Source organism: Xiphophorus hellerii, chromosome 20 (assembly GCF_003331165.1).
Source record: "Xiphophorus hellerii strain 12219 chromosome 20, Xiphophorus_hellerii-4.1, whole genome shotgun sequence".
NCBI lineage: Eukaryota > Metazoa > Chordata > Actinopteri > Cyprinodontiformes > Poeciliidae > Xiphophorus > Xiphophorus hellerii.
In genome coordinates this window covers 4,177,972-4,203,660 of record NC_045691.1, presented here as the reverse complement: position 1 = coordinate 4,203,660, position 25,689 = coordinate 4,177,972, and the positions used below count along the sequence as shown (strand labels likewise).

The window sequence follows — 25,689 nt, the reverse complement described above, 5'->3', positions numbered from 1 at the left end:
GTATTTTTTGGGAGTGCTTAGAGGGTGAGAGCATAATAGTTCCACTGTAGGCACATCGTGGGACCTGGCTGGATATTTCCAGCTGTGAATAAGGATCAACGTTCCCGGTGCGATGGCTGAGGAACTTCAGGAACTCTGTGCTCGAGTCCAGCAGTTGGAGGCCGAAAGGAGCCGCCTGCAGGAGGAGAGGGATTCTGCACTAGCAAATTCAAATCAGCAGGATGATGTACAAGCTGAGCCGAGTACAAGTGGAGCTCCGATGAACAATGGGACAGCTGACCGCATAATCTGCCTGCCAAGGGAGAGAAAGTGTCCAATCTTTAGAGGAACTCATGGTGTTGGGGTGGAGGAGTGGATAGAAGAGGTTCGCACCAGCATGCGAGTCCGCCATGTTGGACCCACAGATCAGGCTGCTTTCATTTTTGACCATTGTCGTGGAAAAAAACTCTTTCCAAGCACTGTTCAGGTAAAATCACTCAATCAGGTTTATTCATGAATTGCGCACAACTCAGAGAGCTCACAGGACAGTCAATAATGAAGCAAGTCTGAACGGAAAGCTCTGCCAGGTAGAGCCAACACATGAGTTTTGTACAAAGTGATAAGGGATCCAAAGCAGGGAAACAGACTGGTTCCCATGCAGCTGGGAAAAACAATGTCCAACCTTGTGCATGTAACCAAAACAGCGAAAACTTGGTGGGAATATACAGAACTTAGAATAAACATATAGCAATACAACTAGCAGGTGTGACCTAATTGTAATTTTTCCACATCACCATCTTGAAGGTGAAGCGTGAGATGAGATTAAATATAGATCGTCAGCTGAACGTGAGAATCCAGAAACTGTTTTCACCATTTTAAAAGAACTGTATGGTTGCCAACAGTCTCATTACAGGAGGACTTCTTTTCACAGAGACAGTTAGATGGTGAATCTTTGCAGGAATTCTCTCATTCATTGTTTTGCTTGATGGACAAAGTTAAATCTAATTCTCCCCATGCCATGGCAAATGCAGACATCTTACTTCGTGATCAATTTATTCAAAATGTTAGTAATTCTGACCTGCGTAGAAAGCTGAAACGTTATGCTCGTGATAATCCGAGGTGTACATTACTGGAGGTTAGTCTGATATTGAGGTGTGTGGGGTGGTAATCCCCAGAAGAGGGATCCTTGTTGTTAGCGACCCCCCATGCCAGGCCAGTTTACCTCAGATACCAGGCATAATTGGGATGAATATAATAAAGGCCTTCTATCTTCAGCTATTTGACCATTATGGCCCTGATTTATTTAAACTCCCTTCTGTTTTGGGGGCCTCCACTTCCTGGCTTCCTGCCGGTCAGTTATGTCACCAGGCTGAGGTTCAAAAAGGCCATATTCAAACCAGTGTTGCAAAGCTTCGTGGTAGAAGACCTGTTGTAGTCCCTGCAGGCACGACTAAATTTATACCTGCCACTTGTTCGGCCATGCTAGCACAGGCTGGGGCAGCATTAATTGAGCCTATAGATGTGAAGTTTGGCTTACCTGAGGGTTTGTTAGTGTCTCCTTCCCTTTGGCAGGTTTTTCAGGGGCACTGTTTATGTTTCTGTGGTGAATGTAGGGGTGTGTACAGTCACACTAAGACCCCGTTGTGCTCTGGGTGATTGTGTCTCCCGTAGAAGTGGTCAGCTTACCGTCAGAGTTGCAGGAAGTTCCTTGTGTACAGGAGCAAGTTGTGGCTGCAGTCAGGTCCCATACTGCTGAGACTGGTTCAGTTGGAGAGAAGATAACATCAGTTAATCTCTCTATGCTGGATAGAGAAGAGCAGCATGAAGTGAGAACCTTGTTGCTGAAGTACAAGTCTGTGTTCTCTGCTTTTGATGGCGACCTTGATGTTACCAAGTTAATCAAGCATAACATCCCATTGTTAGACAATGTTCTTGTGCGGCAGAGGTACCGGCGTATCCCTCCATCTGAATATGAGGCAGTTAGGTCTCATTAACCAGCTGCTGGCAACCCAGGTTATCCAAGAGAGCAGTAGCCCTTATGCATCGCCAATTGTCCTGGTCTGAAAGAAGGATGGCAGTCTTCGCCTTTGTGTGAACTACAGACAGCTCAATAAAAAGACCAGAAAGGATGCTTTCCTACTGCCCCGAATAGAAGAAAGATTGGACTCCCTATCGGGTTCACAACATGGACCTCGCTTGTGGCTATAACCAGGTTCCAGTTGCAGAGAATGATTCCCCAAAAACAGCCTTCTGCACGTCATTTGGCCTCTTTGAATTGCCATTTGCGTTGTGCAATGCACCAGGAACTTTTCAACGGTTAATGGAGAGGATGTTTGGGGCTCAGCATGGTCAGTCACTCTTGTTATACCTGGATGATATTGTTGTGTTCTCTTCCAGTGTTGATCAGCACCTGGCACGGCTGGAGGTGGTGTTAAGTCGCCTGAAACAAGAGGGATTGAAGGTCAAGTTGGAAAAATATGACTTCTTTAAGAAAGCAGGTTCAGTACCTGGGACATCTCATCTCAGAGGATGAGCTGCGGTCATTCCTGGGGTTTGCCAATTATTGTTGGAGGTTTGTATAGGGATTCACTCAACTGGCTGGCCCGCTTCATCGTCTTGTTTCAGAACATGCTGGGCCAAAGACGTGTCGAGGACGAGGGAAATTATTGGGAGGAGTGTGGTCAGAAGACTGTGAAAGGAGCTTCCAGGAGCTCAAGGCCAAGCTTGTAAGTGCTCCCACTCTTGCTTTTGCTGATTTTTCACTGCTTTTTATTTTAGAGGTCAACGCCAGCCACTGTGGGCTGGGAGCCAGTGTTGTCTCAGGAGCAGAGTGGCCGAGTACGACCAATTGCATATGCCAGTCGCAGTTTGCATGCTGCTGAGAAAAGTTATAGCTCCATGAAACCTGAGATGTTGGCCATGAAGTGTCACTATTTACCGAATGACACTTTAATTTATTAAATGATTAAAATCTGAAATTTTTCTGATCCTTTAATCGAAGTCTTTCTGTAGCTTTTTGATCCATCTGATGGCTTTTAGAGATTTTTGGTTCCTTTTCTGGAAATCAGAGTAATAACCAGTCCGATAGTTTCTGTGTTTTTCCTTTTCTCTCTTTTCGTCCCACAGCTTCAGAGGAAATCAAGGCTGATGAAAACGTTATTATAGCTGCTGCTTTACTCAAAGCGTGTTAAAACTCCACAGCCTGTTTCTGTCGGTCTGCTTCTCTTCTGTTTCAAATGATGAAATGTTTCAGACGGTTCACATCATGGAGGGATTCGTTCCTTCTAACTAAATCTGGATGGTTTTATTGTTAAACATTATATCGGTGTCTAGCTTTGCAAACACATGGACAGACATTATTGCTGCCTGTAGAATTATGAATATAAAGTCTGATTATTGTTGGTTTTAAGCAAAAAACACAAATCCTGTAAAGTAAAAATTAATTTCAATCGGTGATTTTTATGGCACTATGCTGCCATCTTGTGGAGAAAACGGGTAAAACACTCCAGGTAAATATTCCTCCTGTTCATATTAATGCGCAGAAACTGATGAACATTTTCCTCTATATTAATGTACTGTGTAATGTGTATTAATCACTGGGATAATTTGAATTCATGGGAAATGTAGGAGCCATTGAAACCGGATGTGATGATTTTCCAGGCCTGCATGAGAACAAGAAGAGCCTGATATTATTCATATCTTATGTTTTACAGGAAGAAACATGTAACTCAGAAACTGTCAGGTGTTGGATCCAGAACGAAAAAATAATTGTTATGCTACTTTTTATGCTTTGCATAATTTTTTTACAAGTATAAACTCCATTTTGTATTTTTTCTGCTATTTAAAATAAATATTCTTCATGTTGATACTTCATTCATTCAATATCATGACTTTGTTTCAGATTAGCGATGCGCTGAAAGGAGGAAGCGCAGCCAAGCTGAATAAATGTTTTAAACGGGATCACATTAAATTTACTTTATTCTGACGGAAGATGGTTTTAGAAGTTCGCCAACAGACCAGATTAAAGGTTTTTATTTTTAGTTAAAATCAACATAAAAACAACAGGAGATTAAGAAAAAAAATTAAATTATGTATTTATTATTTATCACATATTATCAAACAACTAAAGGACAAAATAAATAAGTTGTGTAAATAGGTTTTGTAAGATTTGCGTAAAGTTGAATTAAAAACCATAATGCGTGGTATTTCCTGTTTAGTTATCTTCAAAGTAAAAGTTTATTCAATTAAGATTGTTTCGAGTCAATAATAACTTAATTGACCGTCCATCACAGTATAACGTTAATAAATATTAAGCTTACATTTATCTGCAAATAGGTTAATATTATAGTAGATGAATGGATTGTTCTTTCCCATAGGAAGAGCTAATAATGCCAATTAAATAAAAATCATTCATGGAGTTTTGTTTCTTTTTTAAACCATCCATATAAAAGTAAATACTCCTTAAATTAATTCATTAATTTATTATAATTTCATGGAAGTTCCGTTGTAGAATCTGGACTCAAAGAAAAAAGTATAAAGTTAGCTTCTAAGTAGGACAGGACACTGACTAGCACAAGACAAATATATTTAAAATTTATGAAATGAGCTTGAACACAAATTGTTCGCAGAGTTCGGTACTTTGAATGTAGCTATAAAAATAATTTGCAACAATACTATTCTTTTTGTAAAGTGTTTGCAAAGACTCACTAATAAATGTGTTATCCCTAGGAAGGAAATGAATTATAACTTACACAATCAATTTTCTCCAGAGTTGTTAATGCTGATGCCTGTGACTGAGGCTCTTGTTGCATAAAAATCACATGAAGAAGAAATATAGCAAGAAAGAACTGCAAGAGCTACAGTTTTCTTTCTTTTTTTTTTTTTTTTTTAGGCCTTCATCATTCTGGGCCAAAGTCTTTTTATGACTTTAGCCCAGAGCTACATGTGGTTCCATACAGTCAATCCTAACTAGTTCCACTGACTTTAACTGGTTTTATTTTGACAAACAATCGTGTCAACCAGATGAAGTCACGCTGCGGTCTTTTATTTTGAAGAACCCTCCCGGAAGCGCTCAGTTTGTGCCTCGTCTGCAGCTTGCTGGTTCCTCCATAGAGAACTCGGAAGATGGCGGCGCTTAGGGTCGTGGCGCTCTCCGGGGCTGGGAGAGCTCTCCTCATTACGGGGAATCCTCTCAAGACTTCCAAGGTAGATCGATACATGGGCCTAATATCAGCCTTTCTGAAGGTCGGATGTTTTTAAGAGTGTTTTCATTATAAAGTTATGCTTGTCAGGCGTCCTCCCAGCGAACCATCATTAGCTCACCGGCTAGCCGTGGACTGGCAGACAAGGTCACTTGTCTTCCCCCGGATTTCAGGTTGTCTTATTGGGCTGACTCTTTTTATTTGTGGTGCTTAGTCAGTCAGAAGTTAAAATAATGGGGGCTGTGTTTGTAGTTTTTTGTCTAAATGTCGCAAAGCAGCTGTTCCTACCGTTAGTCAAGGCAGCCAGAGTCGTGTCGGACTGTTAGCACATGCAGGTCTGGACTGGAACAGATTCTTCCTAAAAACAGGAGCATAAATCCATCAGGAGACAAATCTTCTGCTCCGTGTGTCCGCAGAAGCTGCCGGTGTGTTTGTTTCAGTTCAGATAAAGGCCACTATCTGCATCTGGAGCTTAAAAACAGCGGCTTTCAGGCGTTAGAGCTAACGAGTTAGCATCGGAAAGGCTGATAAGAACTTCCGGTGGAGAAGAAGCCGGTTCCTGCGGGATTATTATTGTTCGATATGAATATTACTGAGATATAGCTCTGTGGGGGGCGTGTGTCTCAGGGGATTGTTTGTGTCTCTTAAATCTATCAACCAAAGTAGTTTTTTTTTTGTTTGTAAAATGTATTATTTTGATTTGAGAACTAATGTTATGAGCCGTAAAGATCCATCCTGGTCATAACCAGCCATCATCTTAATAATCGCTTCTAAAATCGGATTAATGTTTATGTGGAGGCTGGCTGGAGGTGAGGGTCAGAGGTCATGTGCTCTCCTCCTGTCCGGTTGTAAAAACACTGAAGGTCGGTTTCATAAGGATCCCAGAGGGAAACTGACAGATTGACCTAAATCAGCCTTTAGATTATTCTACATCAGAGGTGAACAACTTTACAGTGAAGCTTAGATCTTTATTTATCCACCTTCTGCTGAACAAAACCTGTTCAGAGACACAACTACAGAACCACCATTTCATCACTGCTTTTATGTTTTACAGTGAAGAAGAATATAAAACTTTAGCAAAAAAAAAAACAACAAAGTGGCCTGATAAGAAAAATAAATAAAAAATATTGCTGGTCCTTCTAGGATATTTTGCAATGGAAATTGAATGTAATTGTTCCGTAATAAACTGAAAAACGGCTAAAATCTGCATGTGTTCTGTCTATATTTAAAACCTCTTCAGTTCAGTCTGAAGCTGCATTATGATGGCAACTTGTTGCGATAAATATCATCTTTAGTCACTTTGAAAGATAAACGTGTTTAATTCTTATCAAGTTCAGATCAAGTTTCAATTCTAACGTTTCTCCCAAAAGTTTCAATATCATCATTTAACCAGAAGAAAATCTATCAAAGATTATTACAGCTGTTGGTAAAAGGTTTCATTGATTGATGTCCATATTTTACACATTTTAATCATTTCTATCTGGATTATAATTATAGCACAACAAACGGGCTCTTTGCACTACAGGCGCTGACGTCACATCCGCATGAGCGAAATGCGACTTTCTTGTTTCCAGTTTGAGTTACCATAACAACTAGAAAAGACAAAGTCGTATTTCAAACACTAATAAAGAAATACTATGCACATTGTTATCTTCCCTGCGACAGACTGGCGACCCTGTCCAGGTGACCCGTCCAGGTGACCCCGCCTCTCAGCCCGGAACGTTAGCTGGAGAGGCAGCAGCTCCTCACAGCCCCACTGGAGACAAGGGTGTTAGAAAATGATGGATGGATTGTTGTCTTCCTAACATAATGGGCTTTTAAGTTTTCATGGGTTGCTCAGCGATAATGAATTAAGAAGACTGTGGCTTGTAAATATTCGTCGCTCCCAGTTAAAGCTAACGCTGCACAGCAAGGTTCGCAGCCTTCACTTCACTCCGGATCAACTTCTCCAGCCTAAAACTACCGGGGGCAGACGGATGGGAAATGAAGGAGCCTCCTGTGTTATTTCCATGGAACCACTTCTGTATTCAACCGAGAAACTGATCCGCCTGTACACACCGTCCTCTTAGAGCTCTTCACAAGAAGCATGCAAAAGTAATAAATTGAAATAACATTGAGATCTTAAGGAACGCGGCCATATTTTTCTAAAAGCAACAACTCTGAACCTGAACCGTCAGCTGAACTAGAACTCCAACACCAGAGCTGCTCTACTGTTAAGCTACGGGCTTGTTGTGCTTCCTCATGGTTCGGAAGCAAAAAGCCTGAACCGTAAAATCCCCGTTACTTGGTCTCTGACACTAACGACAATAAACACATATAATATACTTGACAATAAGTACAAAATAAGGTAAAAACATTGTCTGTTAGAATGGATTAAAATGTTTAGATACATAAATAGCACATTTTTACAAGACAAATGTCTGAGAATAATTGCCTACTAGCATAAGCTAAAGCTAATGTTAGCCACAAAGTTTAAAGAAAGTAAAACTCACCTTTGTGAATGTATAACGAGGCGGACATCTTAAAACCTTTCTCCAGCTACTTGTTGGGGCTTCAGATCGATGTACATCATTAATTGTTACCTTGGACAAGCCCTGCAAACACCGAGTGTAAAACGCCATTTTCAATAGACTGGAAACGACTGAGCCGCTTTTCCCAGAACACGGAAGCTGAGCTGCAAAGAGCCCAATAGGTCGTAGTTTTCCTTGTTTCTGAAAATAAAACGTGTGTGTGAATCTGTTATTTTTCTCTCTTTAGGCCAACATGTCTTTCACCAGTCTGTTGGGTAAGAAGAAGGTTGCCTTGACAACGCTGGGCGTGGTTGCCGGCGGCGGCGCGGGGCTCGCTCTGATGCTCCACCAATCAGTGAAGGCGTCTGAGCTGGAGCTCCACCCCCCATCGTACCCCTGGAGCCACACGGGGCTGCTGTCCTCCCTGGACCACGGCAGGCGAGTCATTGACCGATCGATTGATCATTATCCATATGAAACCAACAGTCAGAGCAGAAATGAAACCAAAACTGAACAGAATATAAACATTTTGCATTTAAGATAAAAAACCTTTTGTGTAATTCTGTTTCACAGGAAACTCCTGTAGCTTTGGTTTTAAATCTCCTTTGCTTTTTCAATATTAACCACTTTATCTAAAAACAGTCAGCAAATGTTTCTAATATTGTGTAAAAAATGCTTAAGTGAAAAATCAACAGAATGAGTCTTTATGTATCTGATTAATATCCAGAATAATCAATAGATTAATTGATAACTAAAATAATCAGACGTAGATATTGATATATTACAAAGATGCACCAATCTGATATTAATATCTGATATTGATAAAAATATTGTAGATCAGATATCAGTGTTAATATTCCTGATCTATAAGTGTAGATCTATTCAGTCTAGTTCTATGCTTTATTATTTATTTTGCATGATTATAAATAGTTGCACTTTCTGAACCATTTGAAAGTTTGTTGGTTCATTTTTATGTTTGTTAGAGCCTATTAAGAATGAGATGAATTTACTTTTTGTTAAACTATTAATGTTCCAGGTCCAAGATTATGCGCCTGGTGGTTCTGTTGGTGTTGGTTTGTTGTGCTCAGACCTCGTCAGTCGGCCTCCTGCTGTGGTTGATCTGATTGTTTGGTGAAGGAGTGAAACTGTTTCTCTACCACAGAATTAACGTTTATATTTCGATTTTTTGTATGAAGTCAACTCGGAAAAGATTTCTGTTTTTTTATTTAATTTTTTTTTACCCCTCCAGGGTCTTTTGTGGGCTCTAGTGTCCCTTATATGACAGTAGGCTGACAGGAAGGGGTAAGGAGAGGGGGGGGAAGACATGTGGCAAATGTCGCCGGGTCTGGGAGTTGAACCCGCGCCGGCCGCGTCAAGGACTCAAGGCCTCCAAACGTGGGTCGCGCTAACCACTACGCCACCACGGCACGCCCAAGATTTCTGTTATTTTTATAAGTAAATAAAAAACTCATTTTGAAACCAGAAAACTCTCCACGAGTGCTTTTTATTTTGAGTGAATCGAAAACCTCCTCCTGAGAAACTACGCTGGCACTTTTTGTTTTTTGGACTTTATTATGATACCACAACGTTTGACCAGGAAAGAGCCTGTTGTTTCTGCTCTCATCCTGAGTGTTTCTGATTGGCTGCAGCATTCGCCGTGGTTACCAGGTGTATAAGCAGGTGTGCTCAGCCTGCCACAGCATGGAGTATCTGGCCTTCAGGAACCTGGTGGGCGTGTCGCACACCGAGGACGAGGTCAAGGCCATCGCCGAAGAGGTGAGGCCGCAGCAGCAGCCGGCTCCTCCTGCCACCAGGGGGCAGCGCCGGCTCATGTAGCTCCATTCACCGTGCAGGTGGAGGTGGTGGACGGCCCTGATGAGAGCGGTGAGATGTTCACCAGGCCAGGAAAGCTTTCGGACTATTTCCCCAAGCCGTACCCAAACCCTGAGGCCGCCCGGGCCGCCAACAACGGGGCGCTGCCCCCCGACCTCAGCTACATCGTCAACGCCAGGTACTTCCTCCAACGCTCACTGAAACCATCAGCCGCTAATATCAGCTTCTGCTTATCAGATAGTTATTGATTGAAAGGCCTATATTGAGGCCTTTCAGTCCAGCTGAAAGCCTCATCTAGGCAATAAAATGTTTATTTTTAAAAAGGAATTGATTTTTTGATGTTTATTGGGACAGTCAAACTGAGCAGTTTAGTCCTGCATTCATTTAAAATTTTTAACGGTTGAATTTATTTTAATGTGTGATGGTCTCTCAGGCTCCTGTTCTGATTCTCTGTCAGCTGATCCTCCGTTTCTTAGTCATTTCTGAATCGTCTCTCAGGAAGAACCCTGAAATGATTTTACTGTTGTAGATAAAACAACAGATATTCACACATGAAGCAACACTAAGCTGCTATGAAGAAAAAACAAACAAATAATGATAAATACAGAAGAATTAAAGACGTGAGAAATGATCTGTTAAACCTGATTGTCCATTTTTTTAATCAATCTGATTAATTCACAGCATCCCTGTCATTAATCAGATTAACCATTTAATTGGTTGCAGTAATTTTTCTAATATTGTATAAAATTAGCTTAAGTGGTGAAATGAAGAATCTGCAGAAAGTGCCAATATTTTTTAATCTGATTAATTGTCAGAATAATCGATTGCTAAGCTAATGGCTAGCTGCAGCACTGATGGACATGCTGGCTGTTTGTGCGGCGCCCCCTACAGGCACGGCGGAGAGGACTACATCTTCAGCCTGCTGACGGGTTACTGCGAGCCGCCTGCAGGCGTCTCGCTGAGAGAAGGACTCTACTACAACCCCTACTTCCCCGGCCAGGCCATCGGCATGGCGCCGCCCCTCTACAACGAGATCCTGGAGTACGAGGACGGTAGGTGGCGCCCGATTGGCCGCCGCGACGCAGGAGGCCAGCGTCTGATTGGCTGTGTCTGGTTGCAGGAACCCCGGCCACCATGAGCCAGGTGGCCAAAGACGTTTGTACCTTCCTGAGGTGGGCGGCCGAGCCGGAGCACGACCAGCGCAAACGCATGGGCCTGAAGGTAGACAGGGGGCTACCTTCCACCTGGATAAACACCACAAACATTTTACTAACATTAAGACACAAACAAAATCAAAACACAAAATTCAAATTCTAACATTTTACTAACATTAGAAACAGAACATTGCTGAATACTTTAAAAGACAAAATTAAAACTAAATTTCAGCGATTTCAAAGATTATTTAACAATAAATTATCTTCACTTAGAGTATAAATTCCCCAATTTCATCAATTCAGTATTATTTGATTATCTGTTGCAGATTTTTAAGGTTCTTTTTAATTAGGAGTTCATGTATTTACAGAAAGCAACATGTTCAGTGAAATAACTGCAGCTGTGTTTGTTAGTTTGAGGCAGCGGTGATGCTAAAGCAACCGTATCCGTAGCAACAGAGACCGGTCTGATATCACAGCTCTTCTAATGGAGGACAACAATCACTGAACATTGATGTGAGGTTTAGATTCCATGGAAAGGCTGAAGGCGGCTGCCTGCTGCTCTCATCACAGCATCCACGCTTAAAATTAAATCTGCTCTGAAACGACATCAGAGTTTCAGCTTTATTCTGAAATACCTGCAGTTTATCCAGACGTTCCTAGAATAACTCGACCAAACAGAACAACAAAATTCAACCTGATCTAAAGACTGTAGAACCAAAGTGCTTCTGTCCAGAGAAAGAAAATGAGCATTAGTCCAGATCTTATCGTAACGTTCCCGACGTTTTATTGTAGAGTTCCCGACGTTTTACCGTAACGTTCCCAACTTTTTACCGTAACGTTCCCGAGGTTTTACCATAACGTTCCCAACTTTTTACCGTGACTTTCCCAACTTTCTATTGTAGCGTTTGTGACGTTTTCTCGTAACGTTCGTGACGTTTTCTCGTAGGTTTGTGACGTTTTATTGTAACAGTCCTGGCGTTTTCTCGTAATGTTTGTGATGTTTTATCGTAACAGTCCTGACGTTTTATCGTAGCGTTCGTGATGTTTTATTGTAACAGTCCTGACGTTTTCTCGTAACGTTCGTGACGTTTGTCCCTCCAGCTGCTGATGGGCTCTGCCATCCTCATCCCTCTGGTCTACTACTTGAAGCGACACCGATGGACGGTGCTGAAGAGCAGGAAGATCGCCTACAGGCCTCCTAAGTAACGGAAAACAAGCGCACCCCGACCCAGACCTGAACAAGAGAAGGATGCGTTCAAAAGCCCCACCAAGCTTATCACCCTCTAACTCTGCCCCTCAGGGGGCAACTGATAAACACACGGCATGTTTTCAGGCGTATATACGATGTTTTCAGTCAAAAATGCCTTTTTTTCAACCAGTTGTCAATGAAAACCTGTGATAGTTGTTGTCTGAGTGTTCTTGAACGCACCCTGCTCAGAGTTTATTGATTTCCACCGCCTCCAGCAGCAGTGGCGGCTACATGCTGTCTGAGTTGCATTATCTCTGTAAGATACTCCATGCTGACGCTCATCTCTGGGTCGGCCTCAGGCTTCACAACGTTCTGCGTCTGTAAATTCATTGTTTGTCTTCAGAAAGTCTGACATAAATTGTTTTACTGTACAAAATAAATTCTTCTAAATGAATCTGTCTGGTTGGAAGTTTCTGTTCTGCAGCAGGTCTGGCTCTGTAAGGTGCAACTGACTGCTTAATCCAACCCTGGATAAATCCAGAATAGTGGGCGTGGCTACGCAATGGGGGTGTGGCTACACTCTGAGGGGCATGAAGAACTGGTTCCTTAAAAACTTTATCGCTGTATTTAGTGACTTTAATCAGAAAATAAACAACAAATGACAAATCTAGTGACTTTTCTGTTCCACTTCCTGTCCTGGAGGGGGCGCTGCTGGGCGTAACAAACCTAAATGCCACTGAGCGACCCAGAGGGTCACTGTTAACGGAATATTTGACCGGTTATTTTTTTAAACTACGGGAAAATTTGAAGCCCGTCGGTCATTTTGGTAGGTTATAATTCACACCCTTTACTGGTGCACATGCGCAGACATTACAGCCTTTATGCAAAGTGTTTATTAACAATCAATTAATAAAAGAATCCTTTCTGAATATCATCTCATGGACGCTGAACTAAAGGCGTCTTTCTGACCGGGATCTGACCGCGTGTCTATGGGCTACGGACCGGACGCTTTGGAGCTTCTGGGTCAGAAGCTCATTCCAAACTTTTGGTTAAAATGGCTTTTAATTCAAGTCTTCATTACATGCAGAACAGAGAAAAATAAAGAGTTTTCAACGTTGTGTTAATCCATTTATAGTCTAAACAGAGGAGCTGGCAGTTTATCTTGACAGACCAACTCAAGTTAACATAGAAACTCCTTCTTTCACATTTCTTCCATTAAGTTTCTTTGTTTCTGCTTGAATTTGTTTGCAGGATGTCAGTCGTGTCCCAGAGCTGGTCCCTCCATCATAAACTCCAGAGGTAGTTTATGACTCCATAAACCTTAAACTAAGTTGAGTTTAACTCAAACCTAAAGGAGTTAGGGTTGAGTTAAAGGATTTAGACTCAACCCTAACTCCTTTAGGTTTGAGTCAGGGCAGCGTGGCGCTTCTGTCTTTATGTCCACAGCAGCCAATGAACAGAGGTTTCAGACGGAGCATCATCACGCTTTGAGATGATTTTGCTACAGAAGGTCCGGCTCTTCTTTCTGTACCATGAAAGAAAGTGATCAGACAGTCTGTTTACTTTGCTGAGGTTATTTTCACCCCTTCAGGGGCCCAAACAGGGCCGACCAGCTCTCTCCTGAAAGCGTGACTCCACCACCTCCTGCTGACGTAGCAGCCGTTTTGGGCCGTGGTTCCGTCCATCTGGACCATCCAGGGCAGCTCAGCATTCATCACTGTTTGAAAATGAGTCTTGATGCTCGTCTGGATCCCTGACTGACCTGGTCAGTGGCCCAACAGTCGGTTTATGTGTCACATCAAGCCTCTGGAGGAGCCGACAGCTTCGGGTTGGTGGGACTCCAGAACCAGCAGCTTCACTGTTTGCTGCTTTGTAAAGGCATTTCAGCAGCTGCTCTCTGAACTCCATGAATGTATAACAGAAACTTTCCTCATTGTTCCTTCATCAGAATCGGCCACAAATCTCTTCAGAGTACGATGATCACGCTTCAGTGTTCAGTTAAATATCTAATGTTTTCATTCCTTATCCACTGCGCTGACGGGTCAGCAGAGACCTTTTCTCTTTCACATATTGCTTGAAGCCTGATTGATAATGTGGAACATCCTTCTTCAGTAAGTTTCCTTTAGTTGAGCTCACCTGGTGAACTAATCAGATGAATCACAGAGATCCAAAGAGTCCTGAGACACAAAACCATCTATGAGTTTGATGGAGCAAACATTAAATCTTTATGACACTTGAATCCAATTTGCATAATAATTTGGAACCTGGTGTTCGACCAAAGCTGTGAGAACTGAACATCACTGAACACCATCCCCACTGTACGGCGGTGGCAGCATCATGCTCCGGGCTGCTTCTCTCCAGCAGGGAAGTTGGTCAAAGTTGATGGAAGATGGATGGAGTCACATTCAGGATGAAGTTGGAGAAAACCTGTTGGAGTCGAAGCCTGGAGAATGAAAGTGAAAACTTTTGTAAACCATTTTTGCTTTGGACTTTGAATTCCAGTCACATATTTCTGGTTCTGGTTCAAGGGTGTGAAAACCTTTGTAAGCCACTGAAACTCATCTGGTCTGTTTCAGCCAAAATGGAGAGAAACTCAGGCCAGGCAGGAAGGCGGCAGGCTGGGATTTGACCCGACAACCTGCCAGCCTGTAAGGCAGCAAGCAGGAGTTCAGCTTTACAAACCGATTACGTCTGTAAAAAACATTCCCACCGACCGGTTGGGTTCCTCTGCTTTTCACCGCAGCCAGTTTTTAATGTTCAGGTTATGCAATCCCAGACTAAAATAGACAAATGCCCCAAATGCCCCGAGGCGTCTCCTTTGGTCTGCCGGTAACTAAAGCAGTGACAGAGTTTCATACCAGAGATTACGACACAAAACAGGACCAAGAGCAGGATTCATCATCTCAGACACACAAAGGAACCAAAACTGCAGAAAAAGTTTCAGATTTTTTTTCTGTAACAAGGGGAAGAACCAGGATTGTGACAGAGGACGTGGCCTTGTAGCCAACTGGGAGAACTGGGAGAGTCAGGTAGGTCTGGCTTCAAATGACAAAACAGAAGGTGTGTACAAAATATATTTGATTTACAATATTAAAAATAGACTTTATTCTTCTATTTTAAAAAACCAATAAAGCACAGCAATCTAGGAGAGAAATTAGGAGGAATCTGAGATTGAAACAAAACAAACCACTACAACCCAAATTAGTAGAAACACAAAATAACGTTAAGTAACAAGGATGACAAAAAAGAAAACGTAAATCCCAAATAACATATATCACAGCCCTTAAGAGCTGCCCTGAGTAAGCACATCTGTAAAAAGCTGCTATCAAACTGTAGTTCTGGCACCATGAAGGTGCAATAACACCAACCCCATCACCTAACAGAATATGAGCGTAAACCAAGCTACTGCCTGAGGGCAGTAAATACCAAGAACATGAGAGCATAATAGGCAACAACAGCAATCTGTAACACACACAAAAAGACAATTAATAAGATGCCTGCCAGCACTACTAAAACCCATATGAGGTAGAATAAACAGGCACCTTAATTGGTGACAACTGCATTAAAGGTAGATTCAGACCGCTGTAGTGGCAGCAATAAAATCACATCAGACAGAACAATAACCCAGGGCTTGTTCCAATCAACCTGATGGATACAGAACCAACACCCAGTTTGACCTTTGCAACCTCCGACTGGAGCAGCCATATATACTAATGCGCCAGGCAACGCTGCAACCCAGCAGTGAAGGTGGGGGAACGGGGCATGGTGTGTTCATGGACCCAACACTGGTGGGAATTTCCAGCTACTTCTGCCTTAGGTCTGTTTTATGAGTAAAACCGGTTACACTTCCTTCCTTCAGGTTGTCAAAGTTCAGGTTTTTCATTTGGACATTTGTCCATGTTGGACTTTGTAAGAGGAAAACTTTCATTCAGTTTATTAATGCAGAACCGATTCACATCAAACGGCAAACCAGATTAGAAAAATCTAATTTCTAAACAGAAATGAATTCTAGCTTTTCAGTCAAAGAGCCGTTTTACCCTCAGAGCAACGAAATAACGATTAGCGCCGCAGTGAGCCAAAATACTCTCCCATTTCGTCTGCTAATGAGCTTTAAAAAGAAAACACAAAAGCCGTCACAGATTTAAATATTTTTTATTTGCGCATCAACATTTCAGAAACTTTTTGGCAACTAAAATCCCACATTTCAACACATTTCACTGTGAAACATTAAGAAAAAGGTTCATGAAATGACGCAAGGCTGCAAATCTTCAAAAATGTTGTCCAGAAACTGAGCAACACGTTGCCTGATCAGTGGGATAACATTTTAAACTTCACATCATGATGGATTCTGCAGCTTCTTCACTGCAAAGACAATAAATATGTTTTTTAGTTTTAACTTCAAATATCTTGAAATAAGACAAATGTTTCAGAAAGTCATAGGAGTTTCTTTAAAGTCCCTGGCAGATTTCTTTACTTATAACGACATTTTCCCGTGTTGCTGGTGAACGACCCGAACGTGTCGGGTCAGCACCACTTTGTGCTCTAACTGGACTTCAGGCAGAGTTTCTCAGGTATTACCCTCAGAGGAGACGCATTCACCGTGTTCAGGTAGGGGAACAGTTTCTGACTGAATGAGTGTGTGAAGGTGTGAAGGTGTGTGTTGGTGTTGAGGTCGACGAACACCAGCTTCCCCCGGTTCCAGTCCAGATGGACTCTGATCCGGCTCAGCTTTCCCATCGGTTCCAGAACCGTGGACGGTTCCGACAGGGCCCGGGCCATGTACTGACCGTCAATGCAGCCGATTCTCCACAGACGGCTGGGATGGTTTCCTTTCCTCTGGACGTCCTGCGAGGCGACGCCCACAAACCAGTCTGTGTTGTCTCCAACCTCAACGTCCCAGCTGTAGGTTCCCGTCATGAAGCCCTCCGAGCCCAGGACGATGCGGAAGAAGTCGAACCTCTCCGGGTTGTCGGGAATGTTCTGCTTCTGGCCGCATCTCACGCTGGTCAGGTCTTCAGACAGGATGAGCTCAAAGTTGGCGCTGTTAGGATCCAGAACCACAGGAGTGTAGGACACCAGATGCTTCATCTTGTTCCAGATGTTGAAGCTCAGGTTGCCCAGGTGTTTGGCCACATCTATCAGGGCTCGAGAGACAGGCTGAGGATTCTCCAGCAGGAGGCGCTGTTGTTAATGTTTTTATTGATTTAATATTGTAAAAAAAACAATGTTCCATTACAAACAATAAACCAAAGGGTATAGTTATTTCACTGCAATAACTGATTAAATGTAACTTCTTAGTTTCATCCAGTTTAATATTATTATTAAATATTCTTTAATTGTTTTGCTTCTGTTTTTTGTAGAATCACAGATAAAACAGCCTTCATTCCAGACAAACATTTGACCACAACATATTGTTTAGAAGGTATTTGTGACATGCTGAAATGTTGTTCCCACTAGCCGTAAATTCATTGCAGGAAATAAAAACCAAAATTATCTATGAGGAATTTGACAATTAAGAGGAAAGTAACAAAAACTTCCTATTACACACATTTGATGTCAAACGTCCAGTGTGGCTCCACTTTGGGAACATCCCACAACAGAATAGACATTAAGGCAGCTGGAGGTTTTCTCACTGTTCATTTTTCATCACAAGACAAACAGAAAAGAAACAAAAGGAAAAAACTCCATTCAGCAGCAGACGGCTGCTCATCCGGCTGCTCAGTCAGCTCCACCTTCCTGCTTTAGCGGCTCAACGCCGCCGTGATTCCAGTCCAGCCAGTACCGGCTCAAGGCTGACCATTGGGTCTTTGTTAGCATAAAGCCGGGTAGGGGTGTGTGTGTGTGTGTGTGTGTAGGGGTGTGTGTGTGTGTCCGTCAGGTTGGTTCAGGTCTTCCTCCTCTCCTGAAATCTCTTCTGGTTATGATGCCTCATAAGAATAAATGAAAATGCAAAAAGGTTGAAATAAAACATTCCTTAATATTCTGTTCTGTGCCTCCAGCAGATCAGGCCTCAGTGACACCAGCGGCGCGTCTTGTGCCTTCATGCTGCCTTCTCGCCGGTTGAGCAGATTCCATTTTGTGATGCAGTCAGCAGATCTGATCCTCTGCAGACAACAGATGGATGGTTGCGACTTCATTTCCTGCATGTTTTACTAATTGGAACCGAAGCGAGAAACGGCTCAGGTACATTCCAGGTAGGAGAGCTGATCACGTCGGCTTCCTACCAATCCCAGGATTCAGTTTGATCTTTCAAAGCCTAAAACCAGCAGCGCCACAGAGTTTCTGAACACTTACATCGCAACATTTCCTGCAAACTTCTGGGTTAATGTAGCAATTCCTTCAGCGCTAACCATCTCTGAATTCACACAGAATAAAGTCCGTGCTTTGTTCTCACTATGAATAACGTGGCGACTTTATTACATCTGCTGGCAGTCTGTAAGCTGAAGGGGAAACGTTTCATCCTGCTCTCTCCTTATTTCACAGTTTTGCTTGTTAAACTTATTTCATATATCCAGTTTAGTTACTCTGATTCTTCTTACCCTATTTTTCCTGTTTCCCGGCTGATCAGCCCAGGATCAACGACCAGCTTAGTGTAATGGAAAGAGTTCAGTCAGAAATGAAGATTGAGCGACAGAAAGTGAATATTGAGATAAATGCTGGTTCTGGAAAACAAAACAACTCCTCTTCAAATCAACAGAGGTCGCCTGCACCTAACCAAGCAGCTCACCTGAAACTCAGCAGAAAAAAGATGAGACGGGAAGAATCTCTCAGACAAATCCGCCTGACTCCGAACGAAACATTCCCCTGACACCGAACGAAACATTCCCCTGACTCCAGAGGAAACATTCCCCTGACTCCGAACGAAACATTCCCCTGACTCCGGACGAAACATTCCCCTGACTCCGAACGAAACATTCCCCTGACTCCGAACGAAACATTCCTTTGACTCCGAATGAAACATTCCCCTTACTCCGAACGAAACATTCCCCTGACTCCGAACGAAACATTCCCCTGACTCCGGATGAAACATTCCTTTGACTCCGAATGAAACATTCCCCTTACTCCGAACGAAACATTCCCCTGACTCCGAACGAAACATTCCCCTGACTCCGGATGAAACATTCCCCTGACTCCGAACGAAACATTCCCCTGACTCCGGATGAAACATTCCCCTGACTCCGAACGAAACATTCCCCTGACACCGAATGAAACATTCCCCTGACTCCGGATGAAACATTCCCCTGACTCCGAACGAAACATTCCCCTGACTCCGAACGAAACATTCCCCTGACTCCGAACGAAACATTCCTTTGACTCCGAATGAAACATTCCCCTTACTCCGAACGAAACATTCCCCTGACTCCGAACGAAACATTCCCCTGACTCCGGATGAAACATTCCCCTGACTCCGAACGAAACATTCCCCTGACTCCGAACGAAACATTCCCCTGACTCCGGATGAAACATTCCCCTGACTCCGAACGAAACATTCCCCTGACTCCGGACGAAACATTCCCCTGACTCCGAACGAAACATTCCCCTGACTCCGAACGAAACATTCCTTTGACTCCGAATGAAACATTCCCCTGACTCCGAACAAAACATTCCCCTGACTCCGAACGAAACATTCTCCTGACACTGAACTGAACTAAACTAAACTAAACTAAACTGAACTGAACTGAACTTTTATTTACTTCAGCGCAGCTCACAGTTTTTAACAACTTCTGTAGCTTTCTGTGTACTTCTAAATCTACTCCTTAGTCGCATCTTTTCTGGCCTGATACTGCCTCTAGTGGCGTGGGGTGGTAACACAACTAATATAACTACATCACTAAATGAGAACAGCACAAAGTCTTTATTATTTACTATTAATCCCGGCATTATTGGCACCATAAAAAATACATTCTCTAATAAAACACAATACTTTTACATTTTCTTAATGTAGAGCTAATTAAATGACATAAACAAGACATTTATACATTATAAATAATACCTATATATCTCCATCACTATTATTATTTCTCCTTTTTATTATAGGAGGAATAAAAAAATAAGGAGACATGAAAAGCAACATAATAAAAATACCATTTACAATGTATGCATGAGAAACTTAATTGAGCAAAAGTCAACAACAAACAAATGAATTAGATTCGCAGAAGAATAACTAATCTGGTTCTTAAACAGATACAAGGAAAAATTTACATTTTTGCTTTTATGGTGCCATGTATGTTATTCTAAGAGACTTTTTGTTGGTAGAGTCCTATGTACAGGAAAAAATAAGATGAAACTATTTAATCTATCAAGGTGGAAATTTTCCTTTGACTCTAAAACGATAAAATAAAACTCATTCATAGAATCACAATATCAACAATTTGTACATCGAGTAAAACACTTGCTACAGGTAAATGTTATCATTTAGTTTGGTTAAGAATAATTATTGCACTGTCAATAAATGATTTCTAATAGCTGTTCTTAGTTACCAGAGGAAAACAGTAAAACCTTCATGAGCTCAGAGGTTCAAACTGATGAATAAAGAGGATGGATGCTCTCTGCTGAAATATTTCTGCCATCAAACAGTTGAGACAGAGTTGTTTTTGGTTTCAATACCATTTACCTGATATTTTACCTGCCATTGAAAGTCTTCTTAAAAGATTGTCTGTTAGTCTGCAGCTCATGTGACCAAACCAGCTGAGGAGATGAAAAGTTAAAACACTCAACATTGTCTTGTACACAAGCTCTAGTTTAACCCCAAGATCTCTGGGTCTCCTTAAAAAAAATAGTCTGAGAACAGTTCTTAAAGATGCAGCCAGTGGTTTCAGCAAAACTGAGCTGTCTGTCCAGTCAGACGGTGGAAAAACCACAGAGCTGGTTCTGGTTCTGATTATGTTACTGAACCGACTGGAGAACTGGGCCAGACTCTCCGGTCCAGAACTCAACTGGTTCCAGTCCGACCTGAAGAACTGGGATTTCTATTTCAATAGGAAACTTCTCATTCACAGAGTTATAGATCTAGAGTTATAGGTCTAGGGATATATATCTAGAGTTACAGATCTAGAGTTGTATATCTAGAGTCAGTGATAGGTTTATTTTGTCACAACCTGCAAAGAATCAGCCAGAGACAGAGATTAGGTTTCTTTTGATTTCTTTTCTGCAGAATAGGAGAATTGAGAACAGACGCGACGAATCGCTGTCAAACACTGTCTGGACTCAATTCTGCCAGATCTTTCTTTGCATTTCTCTTTATTGTATAGAAAAAGGAGGTTGGGCTTCTCTTCACACAGTCACACAGAGAATTGACCAACCGTCTTTACATTCTGAAACCTCCTATGGACATGCCCTTATAAGGGCATGTGGCTGACCACAACTAATCAGTTACAGATGGAACTAATAACACATGAATGTTTAACGTTTTTAGCTTCCAAGCAAACATCCTAAACAAAGTTAATAATATACTACAAAAGAAAGAAAAGTTAAGTAAATATAAAAAGAAGAATAATATGAGAGTAATAATATAAAAAGAATAATATGAAAACAATAATATGAAAACATAACTTGTAAAATAAACTCATGAGTAAATGAACAGGAGGATAATTTTTCTAACAGTCAGCTTCAGTTCTTCCAGCTGTAAACCAGAGATCAGGCTGACCTCTGACCTCTGAAACTCATGCAGGCGTTTCTGTTTCTAACTTCCTGATTTCTCAACATTCATAATTCATGTTGAACATCATTGAATCATGTTATTGGTTTTATTCCTGTTATATTTTTTACTAGTTTATTATATTTCACCATTATTCTTTTTTTTCTTAGTTCAGGTGAGTGCAGCTCACCTAGTGAGGTTATTGATGAAACATTGAACTGAGGATGAAATCTGTCTGTCAATAAACTCCTGGGTTATTGAAGTTGTTTGTTCGTTGTGCAGCTTTTAACACCGAGGCCTCATCAGGCGGTATTTATAGACTCAACTATGTGCTCATCATTTTCCTCATCAGATGACGCTCTGCCTTGGCCACTCTCATTTAATTACTGCTTTTGTTGATCATTTCCCACAGCAGGTACTAATAGTTATTTATAACCAAGCCAGACCTCATTGTTGAACGTCAGAGGGATGGATGGACTTTTCAGTGAGCAACCTGAAAAACAGATTCTGATGCCAAAAAGTTTGTTTGTTTTAAAGCCAACAGGTTTTAATTTACTTCTGCATATTTTACTGGTGATGAGAAGCGATACTGGGAAGCTGCGTCGCTCCAAACAGCCCCAGCTGCTCCGACTGGTTCTGTGTCTTTACACATCATCGTCAGTCCTTCAGCTGTTCACACATTCATCTTCAACGTTCTGAAGAGTCTTTCATATTTGTCCTGTGGGTCAGATTACACCGCTGAGAGAAAACAGGCCTGAATAGAAGGAAAAACTGTTTTTAATTATGTATAACTTTCTTTTTATATAACAGTTGATTAGAACTTTGTTTTGGACTTTCACATAAAATTCCAGTGAAATATGTTTATGTTTGTGGTTGTAATGTGACAATTCATGGAAAAGGTCAAGGGGTGTGAATACTTTTACATGCCACTTAAAGCCAGTGGAAATGGTCCTTTATGAATATTCAAGAACTACTTAGTGATAATTAGCTCCTACATGTTGCTGAAAAGGTCCCTGTTTTAGTTTTGTCTTATTTTCTGTGTAATAAAATATTTGCAGTAGAAAGTAGACGCTCTGTTTTTTATTTGACAGTTTATTTTTTAAATGATGGAAAAATGTAAAGCCTGTCCGTCATTTTTATGGATTACAATTTATACTCCTGACTATCCTTGGTGGATAAGTGCAGACATTTTCACTTTTACGCATAAATAAAATCCTTTCTGAAGGCTGAATGCCTGCTGCTGACCGGGAGCTGAAGCGTGTTTGGCTCAGAAGCTCTTGAAGCTTTAACAAGCCTGGAGCTCACACAGAACAGAAGACTACAGAAAACATTGTGTTAATGTGTTTATAGTCTAAATATAGGAGCGGACAGATTCAACCGACCAGCAGCAGAGAGTCGATCTTTTCCCCCTGACTCGCCCTGCAGAGACGACAAGCAGCAAGACGGAGCTGGAAGATGCTGGATAAAAACGAAAGCACTAAAAGCTTCATTAATTGAAATAAATGAAAATGATATGTCAGGTTTAATTCAGCTGCGGGCCTCAGTAGAGCTAGTCAGTCGGGTCGGATCGGGTTGGACCGGATCTGAAGTTAAAAATGGAGGACAAGTTTTCTGTGGAACATTGTCTTCATTAGATGACTTCCATACTGTCAGAACATCGCTGCATGATTCACTTCAAATAAAGACAGTTTTCACAAATGTTTATTTGATCAACAGCTTTATTTCAGTTTGAGTCACTTAAACTGTCCATATGAACATACTTCAATCTATACAGTAAAATAAAATGTGGTTGAAATGTTATGAGAAAACAAAGTAAAAGCATTTCTTAACAATAAAATCAGAGAGTTGAATCCTTTCTGCTCTGTTTTGGTATCATTGCACTGATCCTCTTAAAGCAGCTGGAGGTTTTAGCAGCTTTACTGTCTGGTTAATTCAACCTGAGAGACACATTTTCAGGTATCAGCTTCAACGGCGACGCATGAGCAGAGTTAAAGTAAGGAAACAGCTTCTCAGTGAAGGAACAAGTGAAGGTGTGAATGACGGTGTTGGTGTTGAGGTCGAGGAACATCAGCTTCCCTCTGTTCCAGTCCAAAATGGTTTTGATCCTGCTGAGCTGTCCGCTCACTGGCAGAACCGTGGACGGTTCTGAAAGGGCCCGGGCCACATATTTACCTTTCAGGCACCCGATTCTCCACAGACGAGTCGGATGAATTCCTTTCCTCTGGACGTCCTGCGAGGCGACGCCCACAAACCAGTCTGTGTTGTCTCCAACCTCAACGTCCCAGCTGTAGGTTCCCGTCATGAAGCCCTCCTGAGCCCAGGACGATGCGGAAGAAGTCGAACCTCTCCGGGTTGTCGGGAATGTTCTGCTTCTGGCCGCATCTCACGCTGGTCAGGTCTTCAGACAGGATGAGCTCAAAGTTGGCGCTGTTAGGATCCAGAACCACAGGAGTGTAGGACACCAGATGCTTCATCTTGTTCCAGATGTTGAAGCTCAGGTTGCCCAGGTGTTTGGCCACATCTATCAGGGCTCCAGAGACAGGCTGAGGATTCTCCAGCAGGAAGGCGCTGTTGGATGGTTTCTGTAGCAGTCCTAAAGCTCTGCAGCATTACAGCATCGTCAGCCTTTATCAGTCCCTCTGTGTCTTTTATTGTCCATGAAAGAGCAGCGATCTCTCTACTCAGGGCGTCGATCTTTAGGCTTAACTTCTGAGTCTTCTTGTTTTCCTCTGTCCTCAGAGCAGAAATCCTGGAGTCTTCCTCCTTGTGGAGAAACAGGTGAAGCTTCCTGAACTGCTCCTTGATCCGTCCCTCGGTTTGTTGGGCCTGGAGCTTAATGTATTCAGCTGTCTGATCCAGGTTTCCCTTCTCTTCTTTGAACACCTTCAGTTTGTCCAGCAGCGGCCTCAGGGCCTTTCTCAGCTCATTTCTCCGACCCTGAGCTACTTCATTAACAGGTTGGAGTTTGTGTCCATAATGATCACCTGAATGCTGACAGACGAGACATAAAAGTTCCTTGTCATCCACACAGAACAGCTTGAATCTCTCACCATGCAGGCGGCAGCAAACCTCTCTAGAAATGCCATTGTTGATTGACGATATTCTCCTGCAGATCGGACAGTTTGGGGATATTTTGTCTTTCCACCATTTATTCAAACACTCTCTGCAGAAGCTGTGGCTACAGAGCAAATCAACAGGATCTCTGAAGATGTCCTTACAGATGGGGCAATACAAGTCCAGAGATTTTGGAGGCATTTCTTCTGGTTTCAAGCATCCAAAGTTCCTGCTAAACTCTGATCTCTCAGCAGATCCTGGCAGTTTAATCTGAGTGAGGCTTGCTGGATGTTTTTTATTTCAAGTCAAGGAGGAAGGACTTGTGATTACAGGAGTACCTCAGGCGAGTCATGGAAGGGGTGGAGCCTTGACAAGTTATGTCTTATGTAGGTCGATGTTGTCAAACCTTAACTGCTGAGATTCTATTTTAAAAATGAAGTTTAGATAGTGGTCATTCTTTTGAATATGTTCTATAAAACAAACCTGACTTGTGCTTTATTTCTAGTTTTGTTTGTTTGAGCCTAACGCAAAACCTCCGAGTCATCTCCGCTGGAGATTTATGCTGAGTGTTTATCGAGAGGAAGGAATAGAAATACCTGAGTTCAAACTCTCCAACAGTTTTGTAACAAGTTTTTATTGATTTTAAATGCAAACAGGTTAATGTTTTTATTGCTTTAATATTGTAAATAAAGCAAATGTTCCATTACAAACAATAAACCAAAGGGTATAGTTATTTCACTGCAATAATTGATTAAATGTAACTTCTTAGTTTCATCCAGTTTAATATTATTATTAAATATTCTTTAATTGTTTTGCTTCTGTTTTTTGTAGAATCACAGATAAAACAGCCTTCATTCCAGACAAACATTTGACCACAACATATTGTTTAGAAGGTATTTGTGACATGCTGAAATGTTGTTCCCACTAGCCGTAAATTCATTGCAGGAAATAAAAACCAAAATTATCTATTGAAGAATTTGACAATCAAGAGGAAAGTAACAAAAACTTCCTGTTACACACACTTGATGTCAAACGTCCAGTGTGGCTCCACTTTGGGAACATCCCACAACAGAATAGACATTAAGGCAGCTGGAGGTTTTCTCACTGTTCATTTTTCATCACAAGACAAACA

At 41.8% G+C, this 25,689-nt stretch overlaps 2 protein-coding genes across 2 annotated transcripts; one reads left to right on the top strand and one right to left on the bottom strand.

Annotated features, from left to right (window-relative positions):
* The first annotated feature begins 5,055 nt into the window (after positions 1-5,055).
* Positions 5,056-12,320, top strand: cyc1 (cytochrome c-1). The gene is made up of 7 exons (XM_032550193.1): positions 5,056-5,184; positions 7,938-8,128; positions 9,340-9,466; positions 9,544-9,701; positions 10,415-10,575; positions 10,644-10,744; positions 11,779-12,320. The coding sequence occupies exons 1-7, from the start codon at positions 5,104-5,106 to the stop codon at positions 11,881-11,883; spliced, it is 924 nt and encodes a 307-aa protein (XP_032406084.1). The 5' UTR covers positions 5,056-5,103; the 3' UTR covers positions 11,884-12,320.
* Positions 12,321-16,002: 3,682 nt separating this feature from the next.
* LOC116710620 (tripartite motif-containing protein 35-like) lies at positions 16,003-25,123 on the bottom strand. The gene is made up of 2 exons (XM_032549763.1): positions 24,063-25,123; positions 16,003-17,047 (listed from the first exon to the last, which is right to left on the bottom strand). The coding sequence occupies exons 1-2, from the start codon at positions 24,756-24,758 to the stop codon at positions 16,409-16,411; spliced, it is 1,335 nt and encodes a 444-aa protein (XP_032405654.1). The 5' UTR covers positions 24,759-25,123; the 3' UTR covers positions 16,003-16,408.
* Between the last annotated feature and the right edge of the window lie 566 nt (positions 25,124-25,689).